Source organism: Rousettus aegyptiacus, unplaced genomic scaffold (genome assembly GCF_014176215.1).
Source record: "Rousettus aegyptiacus isolate mRouAeg1 unplaced genomic scaffold, mRouAeg1.p scaffold_m13_p_7, whole genome shotgun sequence".
Lineage (NCBI taxonomy): Eukaryota > Metazoa > Chordata > Mammalia > Chiroptera > Pteropodidae > Rousettus > Rousettus aegyptiacus.
This window is the reverse complement of record NW_023416310.1, coordinates 110,435,507-110,460,612: the sequence shown is the minus strand read 5'-3', so window position 1 is coordinate 110,460,612 and position 25,106 is coordinate 110,435,507. Positions and strand designations below refer to the sequence as shown.

General features: G+C 35.7%; 1 protein-coding gene and 1 pseudogene across 1 annotated transcript; one reads left to right on the top strand and one right to left on the bottom strand.

Annotated features, from left to right (window-relative positions):
* Window positions 1–603: 603 nt before the first annotated feature.
* LOC118605922 lies at window positions 604–722 on the top strand (annotated as a pseudogene).
* A 16,856-nt stretch (window positions 723–17,578) lies between these two features.
* LOC107505708 (olfactory receptor 2M3-like) lies at window positions 17,579–22,395 on the bottom strand. Its single transcript, XM_016135994.2, has 2 exons — window positions 21,470–22,395; window positions 17,579–17,597 (listed from the first exon to the last, which is right to left on the bottom strand). Exons 1-2 carry the CDS (start codon window positions 22,393–22,395, stop codon window positions 17,579–17,581), a joined length of 945 nt encoding a protein of 314 aa, XP_015991480.2.
* Between the last annotated feature and the right edge of the window lie 2,711 nt (window positions 22,396–25,106).

Below are 25,106 nucleotides of genomic sequence, written 5' to 3'. Positions count from 1 at the left end.
ACAAGTGAACATGATAACTTAGCTCACATAATCTGCTTAGATTTTTTGGCTTTAATGTAGTTTGGGACAGAAAAAGAAAGCTCATGATACAAGGCCCCAAACCGGTTCCCTGCACTGATTTTGTTCTGTGTCACAAAGGAAAAGAGGGGAACTCTGTAGGGGTCAAACATTCATACAGGTGTGCATGGGCGGGTGTAAGAAGATGAGACTGGACACATACACGGGCAATGGAAGAAGCACATATAAAATGAACTCTAACCCACCATCTGTGACAAGCACTCCAGGAAGCTAAACAACCTCTCTAGTAATTTTTCTCACTCAGGCCTTCATTAAAACTTGTCAGTGTTCCTAATTTTTGTCCCTGCTTCCAACTTAGGGCCAGGGAAAGACAAATGTATACTCCAAATCAATCATATGGCTATCCCCTTTCTTATTAGCTTGCTCAACTTTCACATGACAGCAACCTTCCTTAGGGCATACCTAAAGTTTTCCTGCCTTTTCACTGTAGAGATTCCCTACCCTCTGCTTACCTTGTCTTTTCTGACTAGGATGGCACCCCTGCTATAGCAAGCCCTCGATAAACAATCTTTAATTGTTCTTCTTGTCTATGGCCGTGCTACCCTGAACAAGCCTGATCCCATCTGATCTTGGAAACTAAGCAGGGGTGGGCCTGGTAAGTACTTGGATGGGAGACCACCTAGGAAGACCAGGTGCTGTAGGTATAAAAAATAATAATAATAAGGGATTATAAACTAAAAAAGTCCTTCCAATCTGTGAGGCCAACCATGGGTTGCCTCATTTAAAATAATAATAATAATAATAATAATAATTTTTCTTTGAGTGGTCTTTATTTCCATAATTATCCCAGAAGTACCATTGAGATTTGTTTGACATCCTTGGTGAAGTTAGGCCAAGATTGTTCATACACAACCCTTTTTTCTGTCTTTTGTGTTACAATTTTGTATCATGCTATCTGAAAATATTGTCTGTCATAAAAAAAGAATCACAGAATAGAAAGCGGGCAGGCCTTATAAATCCTTTTTTGGAGGTGCCTTCACAGATTGTATGTGGTTCTCACTGCACTGGCACCATTTGGACAAACTGCTGTGGGTCACCAATAAAACTAAATGAGAGTCTCCTTGCATTTAAAACATTCGTACTGAAAACTTGCTTTCAAACCATAGCATTCTCTTTGATTTTCTTCTTTCTAGGACGCAGCTTTTCAAGTCTGCATTTGTAGGCATAAAACCATTAGATTGGGAGCCTAAGTCACAAGGTACATAAGCATTATGTTCTCACAAATTGTAACCAGTTGTTATAGAGTTGTCTAGTACCAAACCTCTTCTCTTCCAGGAACAAAAAAAAGAACAAAGAAAAACTCCTGTTCCTTGTGTGTACTCTCAGTACCAATCTACTTCCTGAGCTTATCTATAAATCACATGACTTCACTAGGATGATGTGAACCTTCAGGGTCCATTTTATGAAACATTTGACTTTAACAAAATTGTTTAAAATAGATTTAAAAATTGAGAGGCACCTTAGGAAAATAGGAAATAAGATTTCTTGGGACCAATGGATAGTGTTTTTATAGTTATTTGGAGGTTTCCAAATAAAACTCTGAATCAAAATTGTTTTCTTAAGAGATTTTTTGATCAAAGCTAATTGGACAATCCATAAAATTAAACAACGACATATTAGATTTATTTTTTTTAAATTTCCTACTAAGTTGCCTCTCTCCTTGTCCTTCAGTTACATCCTTACATTTATGATCTTCTCCCTTATGATCTTTTTTTCCTCCTAAACCTCTCTCTTCCATTTGTCCAGACCTGATACATTTCCAAACAACTCTTCTAATCACATAAATACCAGTTGACTCTAAAGTTAACACTCCTCCATAAGGCAAGTATGTAAACAATATAGAATATAAACCTATGGCCAAAGCTGAAGTGAGAACTAAGATTTTTCCTAAAACCAAATAAGATTAAACATATTCAAAGAAGAGTTTGAAATTCCTTAGGGTACATGTGACCAGGTTTTCCTAACCTAAACAAATTTGTACACATGTTGGTGATAAATTTAGATGTTAAGCCCTAGATGTTAAACCTGGTCATGGTGATACAGAGATGAACCTACTCGATCCCTCTTTCACAATAAATGTGAGGATCAAAAAGGAACCAGAAAAGTAGGTCGATGCATCCTGGAAACCAGGTCTGAAACAGTTCCCATACAATTCAATGTGACCAAAATTCAAGTGTGTGAGCAAATCAGAAAAAAAAAATAAAACTATAGATTTTCAGGATAGACTAGAGAATGACTTCCAACAATATCCAGGAGTTTGAGAAGATAATGATATAAAAAAAGACAAAAAGGAAACCTTCAATCTCTTTTAGTTAATGAAATTAAACTCAACATTGGAGACTTGGCAGAACATTCTGAAAAAGATTTTGAATAAAAATCAGACAAAATAGAAAGTAAATTGTGCTCTGTAAATAAAACATCTAGGTGGACCATTTTCCACATAATCACCTATGACAAGGACATGTGCAGCTACTGTAAACATAAGAGACATTGAAACAAAAAAGGATACTTTCAGCTCATGAAAGAAAGACAAAATCCTTCAATTCATGTCAACAAGTGTGCTTCAAAGTAGGAAAAAGTGTCCAACATCTGACATCTCCTTAACACTCAAGGTGAATTCAATACAAATGTGACTTGTCCACCCCACCAATTCCTGGCAGAAATGGGTGCTGCTCTGTCCACATTATACCTGCTAACCTTGCTCAAAACCTTCCTCAGAGTAAATATACCATATAGTTTGTAGATATGTCAAATAACCCACACATGTTGACTATCTCCCAGTCCTTAACTGTAACTCTTGAGCCTTGGACTGAAAAAATTATTTCTGCTTTGTGATACAAACCCTGCAAATTTAAAGGTAGAGATCAAAATTGCAGATCAATTATAATACCAATGTGCACCAGAGGGACTATTACTTGAGGTTCCAGAAGACTCATTTATTTATAATCAAGTTGTAATTGCTCAAGATATACCTTTTGACTTATATTTGATGCATAGTCCAGATAAAACTTTGACACACTATCTGACAGTCTATGAACTGTAATTTCTATTTTTTAATTAGTTAATTAATTTTATGGTGACATTGGTTAACGAAATCCAGTAAGTTTCATCTGAACATTTTAACAGTAAGATAGGTAGATAGATAGATGATAGATAGATAGATAGATAGATAGATAGATAGATAGATAGATGATAGATAGATAGAGATAGAAAGATAGATATAGATGATATAGATATAGATGATATAGATACATATAGATAAAATTTATATTGTGTGTTCACCTCCCATAGATTTCTTTCTGTCACCACATATTTGAACCCTTTTACCTTATCTTCCTCCCACCTCTTCCCTACCCTTTGGTAACCACTAGTCTATTGTCCATGTCCATACATTTTATTTGTTTGCCTTGTTCATTTGTTGCTTTTGGGTTTATATCCCACATATAAGTGATATCATGTGATTTTCAACTATTTCTGTCTGGCTTATTTCACTTAGCACAATTATCTCAAGGTTTATGCATGTTGTCACAAATGGCAGTATTTCATCTGTTTTTATGGCTAAGTAATATTTCATTGTATATATGTACCATAGCTTCTTTATCCAAGAATAATCATAGGAAATTTGGTTGCTTCCATGTCCTGGCCACTGTGAATAATACTGCTATTGACATCGGTGTGCAAATATCTTTTCAGATGTGAGTTTTCAAGTCTTTAGGGTAAATTCCCAGTAGAGGGATTGCTGGATCGTATAGTAGATCAATTCTTAGCTTTTTGAGGAACTTCCATACTGTTTTTCACAGTGGCTATTCCTATTTACAGTCGCACCTTCAGTGTATCAGAGTTCCTTTTTCTCCACATCCTCTCTAACATTTGTTATTACTTACTTGTTCTGTTGATTATAGCTATTCTAACAGGTGTGAGATGGTATCTTAATGTTGTTTTGATTTGCATTTTGCTAATAACTAGTGATGATGAGCATCTATTCATATTTTGTTGGTCATTTGTATGTCTTCTTGGGAGAAGTGTTTGTTCAGGTCCTCTGACAATTTTTTGATTGGATCATTTGTTTCTTTGTTGAGTTATATGAGGTCTTTGTATATTTTGGATATTAGGCCCTATTCAGAGGTGTTGCTTACAAATATGTTTTCCCAGTCAGATGTTGTCTCTTTACCTTGTTTACAATTTCTTTTGCTGTGCTGAAGCATAATAGATTGATGTTGTCCCATTCATTTATTTTTCTTTAACTTTCCTTACCTTTGAGGTCAAATTAATAAAATACTCTTTAAGTCCTAAGTCCTTGAGTTTAGTTCCTGTGTTTTCTTTGTGTATATTGTTTCAGGTCTTATAGTCAGATTCTTAATCCATTTTGAGTTAATTTTGAAACGTGGTGATAGACAACAGTCTAGTTTCATTCTTTCGCAGGTGGCTTTTCAGTTTATCTAGCACCATTATTGAAGAGGCTTTCCTTTGGCCACTTTATGTTTTTGGATTTATTGTCAAAAATTATTTGTCCACATAAACATGGGTTTACCTCTGGACTCTCAATTCTGTTCCACTGGTCTGTGTGTCTGTTTTTCTGCCAATATCATGTCATTTTTTAAAATTTATTTATTTTAATTAGTTTCAAGTATACAGTTCATTGGTTAAACATCTATACATTTCATAAAATAATTCCTTAACCCTTCACCTAGCCAATGTATTAATGCTAAGTGCATTCCTTATGCCATGCTCCTCATCCCCGTGACCAACTATCAGCTACTAATATATACTTTTTAACATTTCACTTGATTCTCCCAGCCCTCCAACCCCTTCCCTCTATCCATCATCAAATTGTCCACTATATTTATGAGTCTATTTTTGATTAGTTGGTTCTTTTTATTCCTTATATTCTGCATATAAATGAAATGGTATAGTGTTTGTCATTCTCTGTCTGACTTAAATACCTTCTAGGTCCATCAAAGCAATATCTTTTTCCATTCACTTCCTTTTAGTCTGTGTGTGTCTGTTAATCTGAAGTGAGTCTTTTATAGTTTTTCTTCTCAAAGAAGTCCCTCCAACATTTCCTGTAATACTGGCTTGGTGATGATAAATTCCTTTAGCTTATTTTTGTCTGGGAAGCTCTAAAGAGGTTCTGTCCTTCAACTCTAACTGATAGTTTGCTGGATAAATTATTCTTGGTGTAGATCCTGGGTCTTCATTCTGTCAAATATTTTTTGCCAAGCGCTTCTGCCCTACATACTTTCTTTTGAGAAATCAGCTGCCAGTCTTATAGGTGTTCCCTTATAAGTAACTACCTGTATTTCTCTTGCTGCTTTTTAATATTCTTTCTTTGTATTTAACCTTTGTCATTTTAATTATGATGTGCCTTGGTGGGGACCTCTTTGGATCCCTGATTTTTGAAATTCTATGAGCTTCCTGAGGTTTATGCCCATTGCCTTCATCAAGTTAGGAAAGTTTTCCATCATTATGTCTTTAAACAGCTGTTCAATATCTTGATTTTCTTCAGTTACACCAATCAGATGGATATTTGGACCCTTAATAGTGTCACATATGTTCCTTAAATTATTTTTATAGTCTTGGCATCTCATCTCTTGCCATTCTGATTGTGTTTACTTTGGCTTTCCCATCCTCTAGATAGGGCATTTGATCCTTTTTTTTAATTCACTTTGTTTATTTCTTTGTTTATTCCATTTAATATACTTCTCATCTCAGATCATGTGTTTTTCATATCAGACTGGTTCACTTTTATAGTTTCCATTTTCATTTTTATGTTTTTCATCTCTTGCTGAATTTATCTACACTTCCCAAAAGTTCATTGAACATTCAATATTTGAACTCTACATCTGTTAGATTACTTGACTTCATTATATCTGGAACTCTGTTTCGTTCTCTGATATGTTTTCTGATTATTTGTCTTCCCATTTTGGCTGCCTTTCCATATCTGTTTCTATGTACTAAGCAGAGCTCCTAAGTCTCCCAGTCTTATTAGTGTGGATTTGTGAAGTAGGTGTCCAGTGGCACAGTCTTGAGAGAGGTTCAGCTACAGGCCGAACTTATCCCAAGCCTCTACCCCTCCAGGATCACATATTAAGATTCAGCAAGCAATCCACAGATGCCTCAAAAGTCCACACCAGAAACCGAGGACAGCTGCCTCCAGTGTGAGTCTATACACTGCTCAGCAAGGAGCATCTGACTTGCTGAGGATATATCTGGTTGTGGCTTGGGTGGAGCCACAAGTTGGGGTAGGCAGGATTTCAGTGAATCCTCTGGGCAGAGCAATCTCTGTTATCCAGTTTGATGACATCACAGTTATAGCAGCACTGTGTCTGGTGCACCAGAAGTGGGGTGGGCTCAACAGGGAAAAATGGATACTGCAGATGCAGCCCCTTTAAGAGGCTTCTGTTACTGTCCCTGTTGCAGCCTCCATCTCTGCCACTCGAGACTGGGCAGCCCCATGTCATTGCCTCATCCTACTTTCTGCCACTGCAGGGAGATTTCTTGTATTTCTCCATAGTTGTATGGTTACTCATTTAGATTCTAAGTAATTTTTTCTTGTTGCTGCTCCTTGTTTCCATTACAACTTTGATTTGGTCACCAGAGGGATGAACAGAGACTCTATCATCTCTGTCATTTTTTTTCCCTCCAGCACCATGCCAACTTGATTATCGTCACTTTGTAGTATAATTTGTAGTCAGAGTGATGCCTCCAGACTCTCTCCCCTGCCCCCACCCCAGGATGACTGGAGTTCCAGGGTCTTTTGTGCTTCCATACAAATCTAATTATACAGATTGCATTAAATCTGTATAATCTTTAGGTAATAAGGTCATTTTAATTATGTTGATTCTTCCAATCCAAGAACACAAACTATCATTCTATTTCTTAGTATCTTCTTTGATTTCTTTTAATAGAGTTTTGTAGTTTTCATTATATAGGTCCTTCACATTTCCTTAAATTTATTCCTAGGTATTTTATTATTTTTGTTGCAATTGCACAAGGAATTATTTTTCCACTTCTTTTTCTGACACTTCCTTATTAGAGTATAGGAATGCTATGAATTTTTAAACATTGATTTTGTATTCAGAAAATTTTCTGTATTTGCTTAATGTTTCTAGTAGTGTTCTTGTGGAATGTTTAGTGATTCCTATATAGAGAATCATGTCATCCACTAATAGTGACACTTTGACTTCTTCATTTCCTATTTGGATGCCTTTTACATCTTTCTCTTTCCTGATTTCACTCACTAGGGCCTCCAATTTTGAATAACAGTGGTGATAGTAGACAGCCTTGCCTTTTTCCTGATCTTAGAGGGAAGGTTTTCAGATTTTCACTATTAAGTATAATATTGACTGAGGGTTTGTCATAGATGGCCTTTGTTATATTAAGGTATTTTCCTTCTATACCAATTTAATTAAATGATCACAAATGGATCATAAATGGATGCTGTATCTTGTCTAAGGCTTTTTCTGATTCTTATTTTTTAGTTTGTTTATGTGGTGTAGCACATTAATCAATTAGAGTATTTTGAACTATTCCTGTGCCTCCAGGATGAAGCCCATTTGATTGTGGTGTATAACCTTTTTGATTTGCTATATTTGGCTCACTAGTATCTTATTTAAGATTTTTGTATGTATGTTTATGAGAGATATTCATCTGTAGTTTTCTTTTTTGTGTGTCATCTTTACCAGGTTTTGGTATCATAGTAATATTGACCTCATAAAATAAGTTGGGTAGTATTGCCTCCTCTTTGAATTTTTGGACGAATTTGAGGAGAATAAGCATTAAATTTTGTTTGAATGTTTGGTAGAATTCACTGGTGAAGCCATCTGGTCCTGAATGTTTACTTTTTGGAATGTTTGTTATGATCATTTCAATTTTCATACTGCTGATCAGTCAATTTAGATTTTCTAGTTCTTTTTTATTCAGTGTAGGAAGGTTGTATCTTTCTAGGAACTTGCCCATTTATTCTGGGTTATTAAATTTGGTGTCATATATATTTTTCATAGTATTATTGCTCGATTATTTGTATTTCTTCATTGTCTTTCATAATTTCCCCTCTTCCATCCTAATTTTGGTTATTTGTGTTCTTTCTCTTTTTTCCTTAGTGAGTCTAGCCAGGAGTTAGTCAATTTTATTAACCTTCTCAAAGAACCAGCTCATTGTTGAATTTATTTTTTCTGTTGTTTTTTTGTTTGTTTGTTTTCCATTTCATTTATTTCTGCTTTAATTTTTATTATTTCTTTCCTTCTGCCAATTTTAGCTTCACTTGTTCTTCCTTTTCTAGTTTTTTAAGATGAAGCATTAGGTTGTTTATTTGGGCTCATTCTTTCTTTTTGAGATAGGCCTTGAATGTTATAAACTTTTCTTTTACTACCACTTTTGCCATGTCTCAAAAGTTTGGATATGTTGTGCAATCATATCATTTGTTACTATATATTTCTTAATCTCTTTTTACTTCTTCTCTGACCCAGTAGTATGTTGTTTAATCTCTATGTATTTGTGGTTCTTCCTGCTTTATTTTTACAGTTGTTCTCCAGCTTCAAAGCATTATGATAGGAGAATATGTTTAGTATAATTTCAACCCCCTCATATTCGTTGAGGTTATCTCTGTGTCCCAGTATGTGGTCAATTCTTGAGAATGTTTCATGTGCACTAGAGAAGAATGCATAAGCAGCTTTTTTGGGATGAAAAGCTCTGTAGATGTCAATGATGTCCAGCTCGTGTAATATGTCATTTAAGGTTTTATTCCCTTATTAATTTTCTGTTTAGATGATCTTTCCATATCCGACAGTGGTGTATTTAGTTCTGTTAGTAATTGTTTTATATATTTTGGGGCTTCCTTATTGAAAGCATAGATATTAATAAATGTTATGTCTTTTTGGTGCATGATTACCTTTATCATTATTCAGTCTTCTTCTGTATCTTTCTTTACCTTTTTTATTTTGAAGTCTATTTCATTTGATATTAGTACCACTACTCCAGCTTTTCTATGAATGTTATTTGCTTGAAATATCATTTTCACCCTTTCACTTTGAGTCTATATTTGTCTTTGGAACTGAGATGTGTCTCCTGGAGGCAGCATATTGTTGGGTTCTGCTTTTTTATTTAATCTGCTACTCTGTGCCTTTTAATTGGTAAGTTCAATCCATTTACATTTAGGGTGACTGTTGAAATGTGAGATCTTTTATCTTTTGCTTTCTGTACCTTGGTGTTTCCATTGCATCCTTGTCCTTGCGAGTCTGTTTTGTTTGTTTGTTTGTTCGTTCGTTTTAGTTGTTTTGTTTTGTTTTGTTTTGTAGTTTTTCACTCTGGTTCTTCTTTTTATATTGTTTATTTCAGCTCTGAATTTTTGGTTGTGGTTACCATTAGAAATATGAAAGTGTAGTTATACATATACAGTTCTGTCCATTTTCTTCTGTGCATGCCTTATCTCCATTCTCCTTTGTGAATTTACTTGTTTGAATTTTCCCCTTTTCAATCATTGTCATCTCAATTTGTCCCTTTATATGCTGAATGTTTATTACTACCTTGCTATAGCAAATCTCTTCTTAATTAGCTTATAATGCTCTTTTCTTAGTAAGGATTGCACTCCTCTGCTTTTATCTGCCTGTTATTCACTTTACTCTTAATCATGTTTTTTTTTTTCATTTTGTTTTAGTTGAGCTGACTGCTTTCTGTATTTCCTATAATGCAGGCCTCATAGTGGAGAATTTCCTCAATTTTTGTATATCTGGAAAGGTCTTTATTTCTCCTTCATATCTAAAGAAGAGTTTAACTGGATATATTATTCTTGGCTGGTAGTTCTTTTCATTTAAGAGTGTGAATATTTGATTCCACTTCTTTCTTGCTTGTAAGATTTCTGCTGAGAATGCCAATGATAATCTTATCCTTTATAGGGTTTTCCTTTATAGGTTACTGTCTTCTTTTCTCTGACATCCCTGAGAATTCTTTCTTTGCCATTGGTTTTTGATAATTTTAATACAACGTGTCTTGGAGAAGGCCATTTTGGGTTGAGATAATTTGGTGGTCCATTGACTTCTTGAATTCTAAGCTTCATCCCATTCCTTTGATTTGGGAAATTCTTGTCAACTTTTTGTCTGAAAATGCTTTCTAATCCCTGCTGCTTTTTTCCCCCCTTCGAGAATGCCCATTATTCTTATGTTTCCTCTTCTGGTCATATCAGCTAGTTCTTGTATTTTTCTTTCATTATTTTTCATTCTTCAGTTTTTCTCTTCTTCTTTTTGATTTATTCCTACATTTCTGTCTTCAGTATCACTGATCCTTTTTTTCATTTGGATGACTCTATTTCCCAACCTTGATATTTCATTCTCCATCTCTTTCAATGTGTTCTTCATCTCCCTAATTTCTAGTTGGTTCTTTTTGAGAGTTTCAATCTCCTTGCTAAAGAACTGACTCTGCTCATCTAGTTGTTTTCTCAATTCCTGAAATTGTTGATATGAATTGTTTTGGATCTCATTGAGTTTTTTGAATTGTTTTGGATCTCATTGAGTTGAATCTCATTAAGTCGCATATTTCTATGTTTGTAAGCTTATTTTCGAAAAAATTTTAAATTTCTTTCTGAGCTTCCTTGTCATCTTGGTTGTTCATGGTGTTTAATGGACTTTTTCTCCACCTGGCCATTAATGGAAGTGTATTCTGCTTTTATTTTTTCCACAAAGAAGTTTTATTATGTAAAGGTCTCTCTTTATCCTGTTGCAAAGAAGGCATTTTTCTTTTGGTTTTCACTAGGTGGCGTTTAAGTCTCTTGGATTTCTGCTTTATGTAAAGCATTAATAATTCTTTTTTTTTTTATCTTTATAGATATTCAATTATGCTTACTATCCTCTGTCTCCATTCCTGTCAGTGTTAGCTGCAGTTTCAGTCGTGTTTGCTCAGATTTCCCTGGGGCTCTTTGATGTTTGGTCTCAGAGGATATGGAGAGCTACCCTCTTGGTTGGGGTATGGGTGCTATGGCTCAGCCTCAGATTTTGCAACTGTGACTAATAATAATCAACTGTCATTTCTCTGCCTTTTCTGCTTTTCTGCCACCCCCACTTCTCTTCTTTCTGCCCGGAGCCCTGGGCACTGCCATTGGCCACGTGGAACTCACAGTTTTGTCAATCAGGGCTGTTCAGGGAACCCAATGCACCTTCACCTCTCCCCCTCCTCATGCAGGGAGCTCTGGCCAGGAGAGGCAGGTTCTTTGTTTCTCCCAGTCTACTGCCCTACTCCTGGGGCCTGACTCCTGAGATTCTGACCTGTGGTAGCTCTTATATGCAGGTCCCATGCTTTGATGTGCTGCTGTGCAGGTTTGGTGTTTTGTCGTTTGAGTTTTAGATGCTCAGCTTATTGTTGTTTTAAGGGGAGAGATTTGGGGATGACTCTCATTCAGTCATGTTTCTGAGTCTCTCCAAAATGTCTGATATGGGCTATAATTTCTAATTACATATGTAAAATATTTAGAGCAGAACAAATAAAATTTTACATAGATCCAACCAAGCCCTTACCCATAATTCCCCAATATCATTTGAAGTCAAAAGCAAAGAAAAAGTTGAAAAATTTAGTTAAACTATTATATCCAAAATTCTTAAATTCCACATTGATTGACCATTTAAATACTCTAAGCTGTTCATAAAACAACCAAAACAATGAGGAAGCTCAACACAATAATGGATGAAGCTCCAAACCCTATTCCCTGTGGAAACACTAAACTACTAACTGACTAAAATAATTTTATAGTAGTTCTCAAAATCATAGTCTTATGGAAGCCAAGACAATGTCTAATAACCATAAAGACATAATGAAAATGCTGAAAAATTCCACGGTGTTTCTGCTTAGTATTGTCCCTCCCACCTCAGGTAGTGTGTGGGGCTGTTTGGCAGAAGCAGCGGCCCAGTCCTCAGGCCATTTCCATAAATCAGAGAAATCATAAAGGATTGAATTTTCAGCATTTTAAACTGCAAGCAGGCTGCCTGAGTGATTGGTGCCTATGACACCTAACTCAACATTTGGGGGGCCAAAGTGTCTGGGATCTCAGGCTGGGGAAACTGCAAGAACCAATGGGCATAGCTAATGAACGCTACAAGGGGACTGAAACTTGCAGATTCTTCAGGTAAGAGATTACTAATTTATGAAACCAATGAAACAGTTAAAGCCCTGAGAAGAAGCAGGGAAATCAAGACATTTAAAAGCATTCATGAATATAAGGAAATTGCAAAAGTAAAACACTCTTAGGTATTCAGGAAGAAATGTGCTTGGAAAAGTTCTTAGAAGACCTAAAAATTCATTCCAGGTTGATTTTTGAAGGTATTTCCCTGCTCAGGGTGAGTCTACAAAGACTGCAAACAGTAGCTATTTTATTTTAATGCTCAATTTCAACACAATATCAGAGGCATAGAAGCAAACAAATAAATTGACCATAAGAAGGAATAAAACAACCAGAATCATCCCTGGAGAAAAAAGACATAGAATGTGTTTTACAAAGACTTTAAAATACCTATTTTAATATACTAAACAAGCTAAAGAAAAGCACAGAGAGACAAGGGTAATCACAAAAGTAATATATGAACAGATTAAGACTACCAACAAAGAGGAATTATGAAAACTACAGAAGAACTTCTAGAGCATAAAAGCAAATAATTGCAAAATGGTAGAACCACTTTAGAAGACAGTTTGGCAGTTTCTTACAAAATTAAACATATATTCATTTTCTAGTCAAGATGGTGGTGTAGGTAAATGCTGTGTTTGTCTTTTCTCATGACCACATCAAAATTACAACTAAATTACAGAACAATCATCATTGGGAGTTGCCTGAGGTCTGGCTGAAGGGAAACTTGCAAATAAGGACATACAGAGGGGGCCACCTAGAGACTGGTAGGAAGTGCAGAGATGTGAAACAGGCTGGTCCCACACCCACATGTACTGGTTAAAAATCGAGTTTACCTTAGCTGCAAAGGTCCCCCAAAGGAGCGAGGGGTCCCAGCCACATGTAAGTCTACCCAACCCAGGGTTCCAAGTCTGGGAAGAGAAGTCCCACAACTTCTGGCTGTGAAAATCATTAGAAAGTGTGGCTGAGTGAGGCAGAGGGTGGCTGAAGTCCCAGGTGTTCCTTTTAAAGGACCGGCACACAAACTCGCTCACTGATGAACTCACTTGCTCTGAGCTCCAGCTCTGGGACAGTAGTGAGAACGGTGCCAGGGATATGTGGGGAGGAGCTGAGTTATCTGAATTCTGACTGAGGGGTAGAGGGTAAGCTTTCTCCCAGATAGAAATGCTGACAGAAGGTATTGTTCCTTGGTTGAATCCTCCCTACTCCTGTCTTACAGATACAGGCAAGCACTATGTCTGAGTCCCCAACAACCTGGCTAATACAATTTACCCCACCCTAATCATTCCAGGAGACCCTGTCCCACCAAACTTACAATCCTACCCAAGCCACTTTCCAATGGCTTTTCCCTGCAAATGGATACTCTTGGCTTGTACTGAAGACTTTCCTAAAACACTCAAAATTTCATGAACCCCAAAGAAGCATGTGGTATGTGGTCTCTGTTTGCCACATACCACTTGCTGAGCAGCCCCAAACCTGGGACTAGCAACAGCCAGTCTCAACTTGCAGTTTGGCGTCTCAAGGCACCTCCAAGCTCAGTATAGGTGGCAGCTATCTGTGGATTGCCTGGTGATGATTGCCAGGTAATTCCAAGGAAAGGGAAAGGCTACAGCTAAACTTGGCCTCTGGCAGGGTCCCTCCCAAAAGGCCTCCAAGCCAGCATCAAGTAGAGGCACCACCTACAGTTGTATTCAAGGATGACACACATAAAGGGCAGACTAGGCAGACACCAGAGCCCTGCTGAACCGAATCCTAGTCTGTAGGGTCAGCTCATGACTACTCCACTGTAGTCATGATCGGTCACCGCAATGAACCAGCCCAATGGTCATTCCCTTCCAAATGCAAACAGCAACCAAGGCTCAACTACAATAGGAGAGCACACACAACCCACACAAGGGACACACCTGGAGCACCCAGCTCAGGGTGACTGTATCACTGGACACCATAATACCTATTACATTAGACCACTATATTAAGAACTGGAGACATAAAACCTCTACCCAATATATAGAAACAAAGACAAGGAGGCAACCAAATGGGCAGACAAAGAAACATGTCCCACATGAAAAAACAGAACAAAGGCCCAGGAAAAGAACTCAACAAAATGACAAGCATCTTCCAGATGCAGAGTTCAAAACACTTGTTATAAGGACACTGAATGAGCTTAGGGAAAGAGTAGATGAACTCAGTAAGAGCTTGAACAAAGAGATAGAAAACATAAAGATACTGATGGAAAACATTAAAAAAAAAACAGTATTAAAGAAACAGAGGTTCAAACAGCAATCTGAAAGATAAGGTAGCAGAAAAGACCCAATTAGAATAGTAACAAGAAAAAAGAATCCAAAAACATAAGGATCATTTAAGGGATCCATGGGACAATATCAAGAGTACCAATATTTGCATCATATGGATACTAGAAGGAGAGAGCAAGGTATTGAAAACCTATCTGAATAAACAATGATGGAAAACTTCCTTATTCCTGAAGATGGAATAGACCTACAAGCCTAGGAAGTGCAGAGAGTCCTGAATAGTATGAATCCAAAAGGATAAACACCAAGACATGTCATAGTACAATTTAAATACAAAGAGAGACTCTTAAAAGCAGTAAGAGAAAAGTAGTTAGTTACATACAAGGGAGTTTCCCTAGACTGTCAGCCAATTTCCCAACAGAAACTTCACAGCCAGAGGGATTGGCACAAATATTCAAAGTGATGAAGAACCTATGATGTGAAGCAGGGACTTACAACCAAGACTACTTAACCAGCAAAGCCATCATTTAGAATCGAAGGGCAGATTAAAAGCTTTCCAGACAAGAGAAAGCTAAAGGAGTTCATCACCACCAACCCAGTATTATGGGAAGTATTGGAGAGACTTCTTTAAGAAGAAGAAAAATTAAAGATAAAAAATATGTATAATAAAATGGGAATAAGTACATATCTATGAACAATTATTTTAAATGTAAATGGATTAAATGTTCCGATCAAAAGAAAAGATGACAGAATGGGTAGGAATAGTAGACCATTAAAAATACTGCCCACAAGAGACTCACTTTGGTACGAATGACACACACAGACTAAAGGTAGAAAAGGAAAAAGATAGTTCATAAAAATGAAAATGGAAAGAAAAAAACCACTAAGTTAACAATACTTCTACTAGACAAAATAAACTTTACAACAAAAGCTATGTCAAGAGACAAAAAAGGACTCAGTAATCCCACTTCTGGGTATTATCCATACTAACCCAATACACTCTTTCAAAGGAACATGTGAATTAATGTGTTCATTGCAGCATTATTTACAATAGCCAAGATATGGAGGCATCATGGGTATCCATCAATGGATGAATGGAAAAGAAGAGGTGGTACATATATACAATGGAATCTTATGCAACTAAGAATAAAATCTTGCCATCTGCAGCAATGTGCATGGGCCTAGAGGTTATTGCATTGAGTGGAGTAAGTCAGATAAAAACAGACAAATGCCATATGATTTTCACATACATGTGAATCTAAAGAACAAAATGAACAAACAAAACAGACACGAATAAACAAATACAACAAAAACAAACTCATAGATACAGAGAACATTTTGGTGGTTTTCAAATGAGAGGGGTATTGGAAGGATGGGTAAAAGGGGAGGGGATTAAGAGATACGAATTGCTAGTTACAAAAATGTCATGGGAATGTAGAGCATAGCATGGGGGATATGGTCAATAATATTGTAATAACTATGTACAATGTCAGATGGTTACTAGATCTATCCATGTGATCACTATAAGTTATATAAATATCTAATCACAATTTACACACCTGACAAAAATATAATATTGTATTATAAAATATAATATTATGTTACAAAAATATAATATTCTTTACAAAAATATAATATTATATTACAAAATATAATATTGTAAAAATTGAAACATTATTTAAAAAGAAACTAAACATATACTTACCATATGATTCAGAAATCATACTTTTTGGTTTTACAGAAAGATGTTGAAAACTTATATCCACACAAAAACCTGCACATCTGTGGTTATAACATTTTTTTAATAGCTGGCAAACTTGGAAGCAAAAAGTTATACTTCAATAGCTGAATGAATAAATAAATAAATTGTGCTACACCACACAATGAAGTATTTTTTATTGCTGAAATGAACTATCAAGTCATGAGAAGGCATTCAGGAATATTAAGTGCATATTGCTACATTAAATAAGCCAATTTGAATTGGGTATATGCTTTAGATTCCAACAATATTAAATTCTTGAAAAAAAAATCACAATGGAGATTATAAAATAATAACTGGTTGCCAGGGGTTGGGGCTATTTTTAAGGTAGTAAATGGATACTGTATAATGCTATAATAATGGATACATGTAATTATAAATTGTCTAATCCCATAGATTGTACGACATTGAGAATGGACCCTAATGTAAACATGGACTTTGTGTGATAATGATATGTTAGTGTAGATGTATCTTTTGTAATAATAAGCCACTCTAGTGGGAAATGTTGACAATGGGAGAGACTGTGCATGTGTATGGGTTTAGTTTATATGGGAAATCTCTGTTCTTTCTGCTTAATTTTGTTGTGAACCTAAAACTGCTCAAAAATTAGTCTATTAAAAACACAATAACTAAACTTAAAACATTATTGTAATGATGCAATATCAGGCTCAAACAGGAAAAATGGAATTAATGTACTGAATGACTGGTCATTGAGAGTTATTAAATCTTGGAAGCAAACAAGCAAAGAAATAAATAAAAGAAAACTAAGTCAAATGGACTATGGAATACCATAAAAACTGCAATACACACATTTTAGGAGTCCCAGAGGAAAAAGAGAGAAAACGTATTTAAAAAAATAACGTTAGAAATTCCCCAATTTGAGGATATCTGTAGATATTAAAATCTGCCATACTCAACAAACACCAGGAGGAGAACACCAAAGATATCCATAATGAGACACTTTATAATCAAACTGTCAAAAGACAATAAAAAAAGAGAATCATGAAACCAGCAAGAGACAATCAAATCTTCATGAACAATGTAATGTGTACCCTATAGGATTATCACCTAATTTCCTAGAAGAAACCTTGTAGGTCAGAAGGCTATAGACTGAGATATCCAAAGTGCTGAACAAACAAAACCTGCCAACCAATAACACTATTTCTGGCCAGAACTGTCCTTCGAAAGAGACAGAAATTGAAACATTCACCAAAAAAAAAAAAAAAATCAAAATCAGAGGGAGTTCATGAACACTAGACCTAGAAAAATTTTTAAAAAGGGTCCTCCAAGTCAAATGGAAAGGAGATTACCCAGTACTTCAAAGTCATAAAGACATTCAGTTAAGTTAAATATATAAGCAAACATTAAAACTGTTATTAAAATTTTATTTCAAAGTTCAGTTTTTATTCTTTTTATTTCAACAAAAAAGCATACCAACCATTATAAATATATGTTCATGGGTAGATAATACATAAAGATGTTATTGGTGATATCAATTAAAACGATGGGGCAGAACAGTAAAGGAGTAGAGTATTTTATAGGACTTAAGCTGCTATCAGATTAAAATAAGTTGTTATAACTGTAGAATGTTATATGCAATCACCAAGGTAACCACAAAGAAAATATCTACAGAATACCCACAAAAGGATATGAGCAGAGATTTAAAAGGAATCAACACAAAATCAATGGAACACAAATGGAGGTGTTAATGGGGGAAAAATGAGAAACGAAATGAAATGAAATGAAAGAGACGGTGGGAAAGACATTCTATGCAAATAACAACTGAGTGAAAGTTGGGAAGAGGTTTCTAGTGTCACATGTAAGGAGCTTTCGGGAGCCATCCACCATCTTAAAACATGTTAAAAGCTGAAAAGGCTGAGAAATTGTCAAGTCTTCCTGGATGTGCAAATGCTTCTCAGCTTTCAATGATGTTATGTCCAGACAAGCCCACTATAAGTTGAAAACATTGCAAGTCAAAAATTCATGCAGTCCTACACCACAGAGAACCAGTTGTCTCCCTCGCGGTCATGTGGCTGACTGGGGGCTGTGGACACCACCACTGCCTGGCATCATGACAAAGTATCGCTAGCTCAGGAAAAGATCAAAATCCAAAACTTGAAACGCAGACTACTGAATATGTACCGCTTTCAACCACTGTTAAGTCAAAACATCATAAGTCAAACCACTTCAAGGAAGGGACCATCTGTATCAGAGAGGAGGACACATAGCAAATGGATACTTCCAAGACTGGGAGGCAGATGGGCAAGTGAAGGGCATCCTGACACAAATTGCCAAGGAGAGCGTGCTGAGGTAGGAAAGTGGGAACTGTATTTGACAACTCACAGGAAGCTCCCTGAAGACAACCATGAGTGTTAAAACTCCAGGGGGACCCAGTCCTAAAGGAACCCTAAAATTTAGTGATACTTATTTTACATCTAGGTACTCAACCACGATCCCATGGTAAATATCAGGGGCAATTTCCTCTTGATTCTGGCTCGGGAAGAGGAAAAGGAATCATTTTGAAACTTACCAGAGGACTCTGTTTTTTAAAAAATTTATTGGAATGACACTGGTTAAAATGTATATATATATAGCTTTTAAGTGTACAATTCAATAATATGTCATACGTATATTGCATTGTTTGTTCACCACCCAAAGGTTAAATTTCCTTCCATCCTCAAATATATGACCCCTTTTACCTTTCTCTACCTCCACCTCCCCGCTTTCTTCTGGTACCCACCAAACTGTGCTGTGTGTATATGAGTCTCTGTCTTGTTCATTTGTTGCTTTCAGTTTCCTATTTCATAGATGAGTGAAATTACATGGTTCTCAACTTTTTCTGTCTGACTTATTTCACTTGGCGTGATAATCTCAAGATCCATCCATTTTATCACAAATGACAGTATTTCATCCTTTCTTATGGCTGAGTATAGATGTACCACTTAGGAAATCCTAGCTAGAGCAATCAGGCAAGAGAAAGAAATAAAAGGCATCCATTCCAAATTGGATAAAGTTGTTACTTTTTGCAGAGGACATGTTTCTCTATATAGGAAATCCTAAGACTCCACCAAAAAACTATTAGAAGCAATAAACAAATACGGTAAAGTTGCAGAAAACAAAATCAAAGTACAAAAATCTATAGCATTCCTATACATTAATTATGAAATTTCAGGAAAAAAATAAATCTTTTTTTTGCAACTGCAGAATGCCTAGAAATAAACTTAATGAAGCATGTGAAGGAACTATACACTGAAAACTTGATAGTTTAATATAATATTTATTTAATTGGTATCCTTTTATCAAAATACAAAAATAATTACTTGTTTAACCTATGAGTGATTTGACTTTCCATAAAAAAATTAATGAATCATATTATGAGTGAGGAATTTTTGTTCAATAAAGTAAAACATGCAATGTGAATAACATTTCATTTAACTCAATCTTTCCTTTTTATTTATTTACTTGTACAGAGAATCCTAAGAAGACGGTATTTATTTTAATTGACTTCTAGAACTGAAAAGTGGATCATATATAGAGGACAGCATTCATAATTGTTTTTGAGATCAACAGTGTGAGTTTTTCCTATTTATTATATTAGATATTATATTTATAGCAAATAGAAGATACATTATATATGCTCTGAACAAATTACACATATAACCAAATTACATAAACTATATGTTGATTCATTAAATAGGTGTATTAATATATTAAAGAATTTCTACAAGTTGTCTCAACCCAGTCAATCATTAAGACACTATCAATGTTATCTCACATTACTGACAGAAAAGGAAATTGTAATTTTATTTTTATTACTTTCATGGATATGAGTCTTTAAGTAATCTGTATGTGTTTGGTAGCAACAATCTATACTGTCTCCCATGATCTACATTTCTTGGTGTTATTCTTGTGATTGTGTTATCCTATAAGGTAAAAATGGTCGTGCAGATGTAACAAAGGTCCCAAATCAATTGATTCTAAGCAATCTAAAGAGGCTGATTCTGTATTGGCTTGGCCTCACCAGTTGGCAAATCTGTATAAGAAACCTTAGGCCTTCACTGAGGCCAGAGAATCCCTTCTACTGGCCTTTAACAAGCAAGCAACCAAGGTTATTTAATTTTAACAACCATGTGAGCCAGGAAGATAACCATGGGCCCCAGATAAAATGGCGGCCCTAGCCAAAACCTGGTACACTACCCTGTAAGACCTAGGGAAGAAGAATAAGGTTAGCCATGTCAAAACTCCTAACTCATACAAACCATGGCATAATAAATGACTGATATTTAAAGCTATTACACAGTGAAGAAAATTAGTACAGTGAGAATGTTGTGTCAGAGTTTAACGGAAGTTTCTTTGTTTTCATGTTAGGAGATAGAGATTTTTTCCTTTTAAAAACATAACAATCTCCAGGATCATACTTAATTTTATGTAGATATCATCACAACAATATCTATGGCGATGTATGTAATACATGAGATATAATAAAGTGTGTAGACTTAAGAATCCAAGACTTCTCCATTAAAAATTAATCATGATTTCATGCAATTGCAGTTCCTTACTCACATAAGGATTGAAATGTCTAAATGTGAACTCAGAACTAAAAGGTTCGTATTCACATTTTAGTCTCCTATTTGTAAGGTCGAAGTCTGCAGGGGAAGGAAATAAATGGAAACTTCTCAATCTTCCAGTATCTTAAAGGAGAAGACTGTCCAGTACAACTAAAGCTCAACATGCTACAGCTCAACCTAGAGCTTCTCTCTCTTCCATCTGGTTATGTTAAATTCATTTTCGCAATGATCTTAAATTCATATTTATAATTTTTTATTACATTATCTTGGTCATACATTTAAAAATTAGCAATTAAAGTTATAATATTGGATTAAGAAAATTCATTTCCTTTGCCAAGATTAAGCCTATGACATGTTAAAAGACAAATTTAGTTTTATAAGTGCAATCAATCAATGGAGTATTTGGCATGTAATAATTCTCAATTGTAACTAATATTATTTTTAAAAAATATACAAAATTATGCATTTTCCTTTTCAATCTTTATTTATAGCCACATCTTATCTTTACCATAATAAAAAGTATGAAATACTTGAACAAAAGAATGCAAATAGATTTTAGTTTCTAAAGTTTTTTTGTTGCTTATAAATCTACACAGATGGATAAATGTTAGGTACTGAATAAATGGAATGATACATAAATTTAAGAAAAAGTAACAAAAGTAGGGGCAAAAATGTTAATAATAAAGATACTTAAATAAGTTATTCTGCACACTTGTCCTTCCCCAACACCTTCATGAGAGCTCTGGCCACTTCCTTATTGCGAAGACTATAAATGAGGGGATTCAGCATGGGAGTGAGGATGGTGTAGAAGGCGGACACCACCTTGTCCTGGGTGGGGGAGTGGTCAGAAACAGGCCTCATATATATGAACATGGCAGCTCCGTAGTACATTCCCACTACCGTGAGGTGAGAGGAACAGGTGGTGAAAGCTTTGCGGTGACCCTCTCCAGACCCCATGCGAATGATGGCCAGAATAACATGAGCATAGGAAGCTATGATGACTGCTAAAGGGAGCAGAAGCATAACAACACAACAAATAAATATTGTTCTTTCAAATAGCAAGGTGCTAGTGCATGAAAGAGTGAGTAGGGCTGGGACATCACAAAAAAAATTAGGTATTTCTCGGGCACCACAATATGAAAAGGACAATACCACTGCAACATGAATTATACCATCAATGGAGCCAAGAATCCAGGAAGAAGCAGCCATGAGACAACATATTTTCTGGCTCATGAGAACTGAGTATCGTAGAGGGTGGCATATAGCCACGTAACGGTCATAGGCCATGACAGCCAACAGGAAACATTCAGCTCCAAGCAGGGACAGGTAGAAGAATATCTGGGCCCCACAACTGGCCACAGAAATGGACTTGCTGCCAGACAAGTAGTTGAAGGCCATCTTGGGCACAATGGTACAGATGAGCATGAGGTCCATGAGGGAGAGCTGGCTGAGGAGGAAGTACATGGGGGTGTGGAGCCAGGTGTCCAGGCAGATGAAGAGGACCATGGTCATGTTTCCCACAAAGGCCACTGAGAAGACGCCCAAGACCAGAGAGAAGAGGATGGTTTGAGTGGGGCTGTGACCAAAGATTCCCAGGAGGATGAAGTCAGAGCTGAATGTCTGATTCTCCTGTGACATGATGGATGTATTCGCTACAGAGAATACAACATGTTAGAAATGGCAGAGATGCTGCCATGGAAACTTCAAGAGTTTCATTCCCTGGTAACCACATCTCCAAAACTGTCTGAGTATGGAAAACTATTTCCCTGGCCATCATTTTTATTTTCAGACTAGAAATATTAAGATTTATTTATCACTTGATATGTTTTTAATGAAAAAATGCACAGCTAATGCACATTATAATTTTCACCATAAAAGCTTGGGAATGTTCTAAAGACATATAGTCAATATTTAGCAACATGTCAACTTATATGTGTAATGTAGATCATCATTTATAATTGCATGAAGACCTTGCAAAGACTCATAAATACCTGGGAAGACAATATCATTTCAGCTGTACTTTCAATGGAAGTCACCAGATCACGCTGGAATGCTCATAAATATTCTCTTTCAAAGTGCAAAGCTAAGCACAGACTAGTGGAAATGAGACAGGATTAGTTCAATTCCAGGTAAACAGAAGACATTGAGAAGTGCGCAGTCAAGAGTCCATTAAGTAATACTTATTCTAATAATGATCAATTCTAGTGGAAGTAGATACTCAACAATATACCTTTTCCTCACTTCGTCACCTAAAATGAGGTATGTCACTGAGGGAGGCAGCATAGACCAGCTTGCCTGAGAGAAGGCACAGAGGCCAGCGCAAAGACATAACTCCAACGCCTGCCGAATGTGACTTTCACTGTGTGATCATAGGCAATTACGAACTACTTCAAGCCTTATTTTCTACTCTGGAAATGTGAATGTTTATTATGTCTATATTAAGGGGTGCTATGAAGACCATATTTATAAAGAATGAACATTAATTGGAATATATTTTGAACCATATAAGTATTTTTAATAAATAATACTATTGGTGGGAAGAGAGAATGTTTGTATTTTATCTTTAAACTATTCTAGTTTACATAAAATTAATATCATCCATTTTCTTAGCAAGATTTTTTTAAGGAGGATCTCTTTGGCTACACAATCGACTATTTTAAATTCCCTATTTTCAGATTTACTTATTTTTCTTTCTTTGCTGCCCTTTCCAAGGAACGAGACATTCTTTTACTTTTTGTCTCCCTTAACACCATCCAAAGATATTCTAAATATAACCTGTCTCTTCCTCTTTTGTGTCCTCTCAAACTCTTTATCAGTATTGTACTCATCAATTCTGTGTTTATAAGAACATTTTAATTCTAATCTAGGTGTTCACTATACCTTAAATTCCTAATCAGTTATGTTATTTCTCAAAAATATTTCTTACATTTACATGCTTATCAAGAAACTCAACCCATACTTTGTGAGTAAGTTATAGACATACTATATATTTTTCAGGTATTTTTATTTTTTGTACTCTTCTTACAAACAGTTGCTAATTTAATATTTCTAAAACATTTGTCTAACATTGTGCAAATTTATCATTATATACACCACAGAAAGTCCTTCTGGCTCTACTGCCGAATGATGCCCATGGTTTATTATACTTCCTAATGGAATTAGAGCCCAGTAGTGAATTACCGCATCATTCCACCCAGTATAATTACAGCCCTTTTCATAACCAGAATGAGAATTTGATATAGACATTCGAGGTATGGACGTAAAACACAATGCACATTCATTTACTGCTTTATAAATTTCGTAATAATTTAATTGCAAGCTTATTCGCATTATAAATTCTCATCAATGTTTCATGGTATGGCATTAATAGCCTTTTTGTGCCCTCAAATCTCTCAAAAATAGCTAATGATACAACTTGAGCTAAATAACTAATTGGCATTTTAATAATTTGGCTACAAGAACTATGCTCTGATTAAAGATATCGTGCGGAAGGAAACTTGAGGGAGTGAGTTAGGAACAGTGGAAAAGCATCGTGATGACTAAGGACAGTTTACATCAACAGAGCACAGTAAGACAGTGTAGGTGAAGGGAAAACTTGGAGGTAGAGAGAAACTTAGAGGAATAGTGAATTTGAGAGAGAAAAACGTAGAAAGAAGGCGATGGAGACTTGAATGCAGACAGATCACTGAGCCCACCTGGCTGCCCTTTGATGTGCTGCATTTACCAGTGGTGAAGCCATTAGCTCACATCTAACAGAGACACATAATCCAGACACTGTTATAGATGAAAGGTCATGTAAAAAACTGTCTTTGCTACCTCCAATAAATAATTGCTGATGTCTTTTTAAAAAGCTTATCAGTATTTCCAGGGAAAAAAAAATCTTTACTTATTTGCATCTGTACCCACTAATATTAGGGTTAAAACTAATTTTCTTTTATTAATTGATTCATCACATTACTTTTAATTTACCCAAGACATCATTGGATTTTAACAGATCCTTTAAGAGTTCAATTTTCAATGGTTTAGATATCTGCAGAATAGACTTTCATGTCTTTACTGATATATTTTGTGAGGCATTACAGAAAATTATTCTTACGTCTATTTCAAGTCTCCTGCTATCCATTTCTCAATACAAACCCTGTATATTTCTACCTAAAGATCAATACACAATACAGAAATCTGAGCTTAGGTCTCATCCCAGGAATTTTTCCTTACTTGGGCTGTCTTTCCTCTTTTCAATCCTTCTCCTCTGTAAATCGCATCTCTCCAAGTTCCAACACTTGTGAATCTTTTTTCTTCATCCCTCTTTCTTCATTCCATAGATAGAAAGCTCTGCATATTTTGAACTG

Excerpts from the sequence above, each read along its gene's own strand:
- LOC107505708 (XM_016135994.2), bottom strand. The coding sequence starts at position 22,395 with ATGTCACAGGAGAATCAGACATTCAGCTCTGACTTCATCCTCCTGGGA.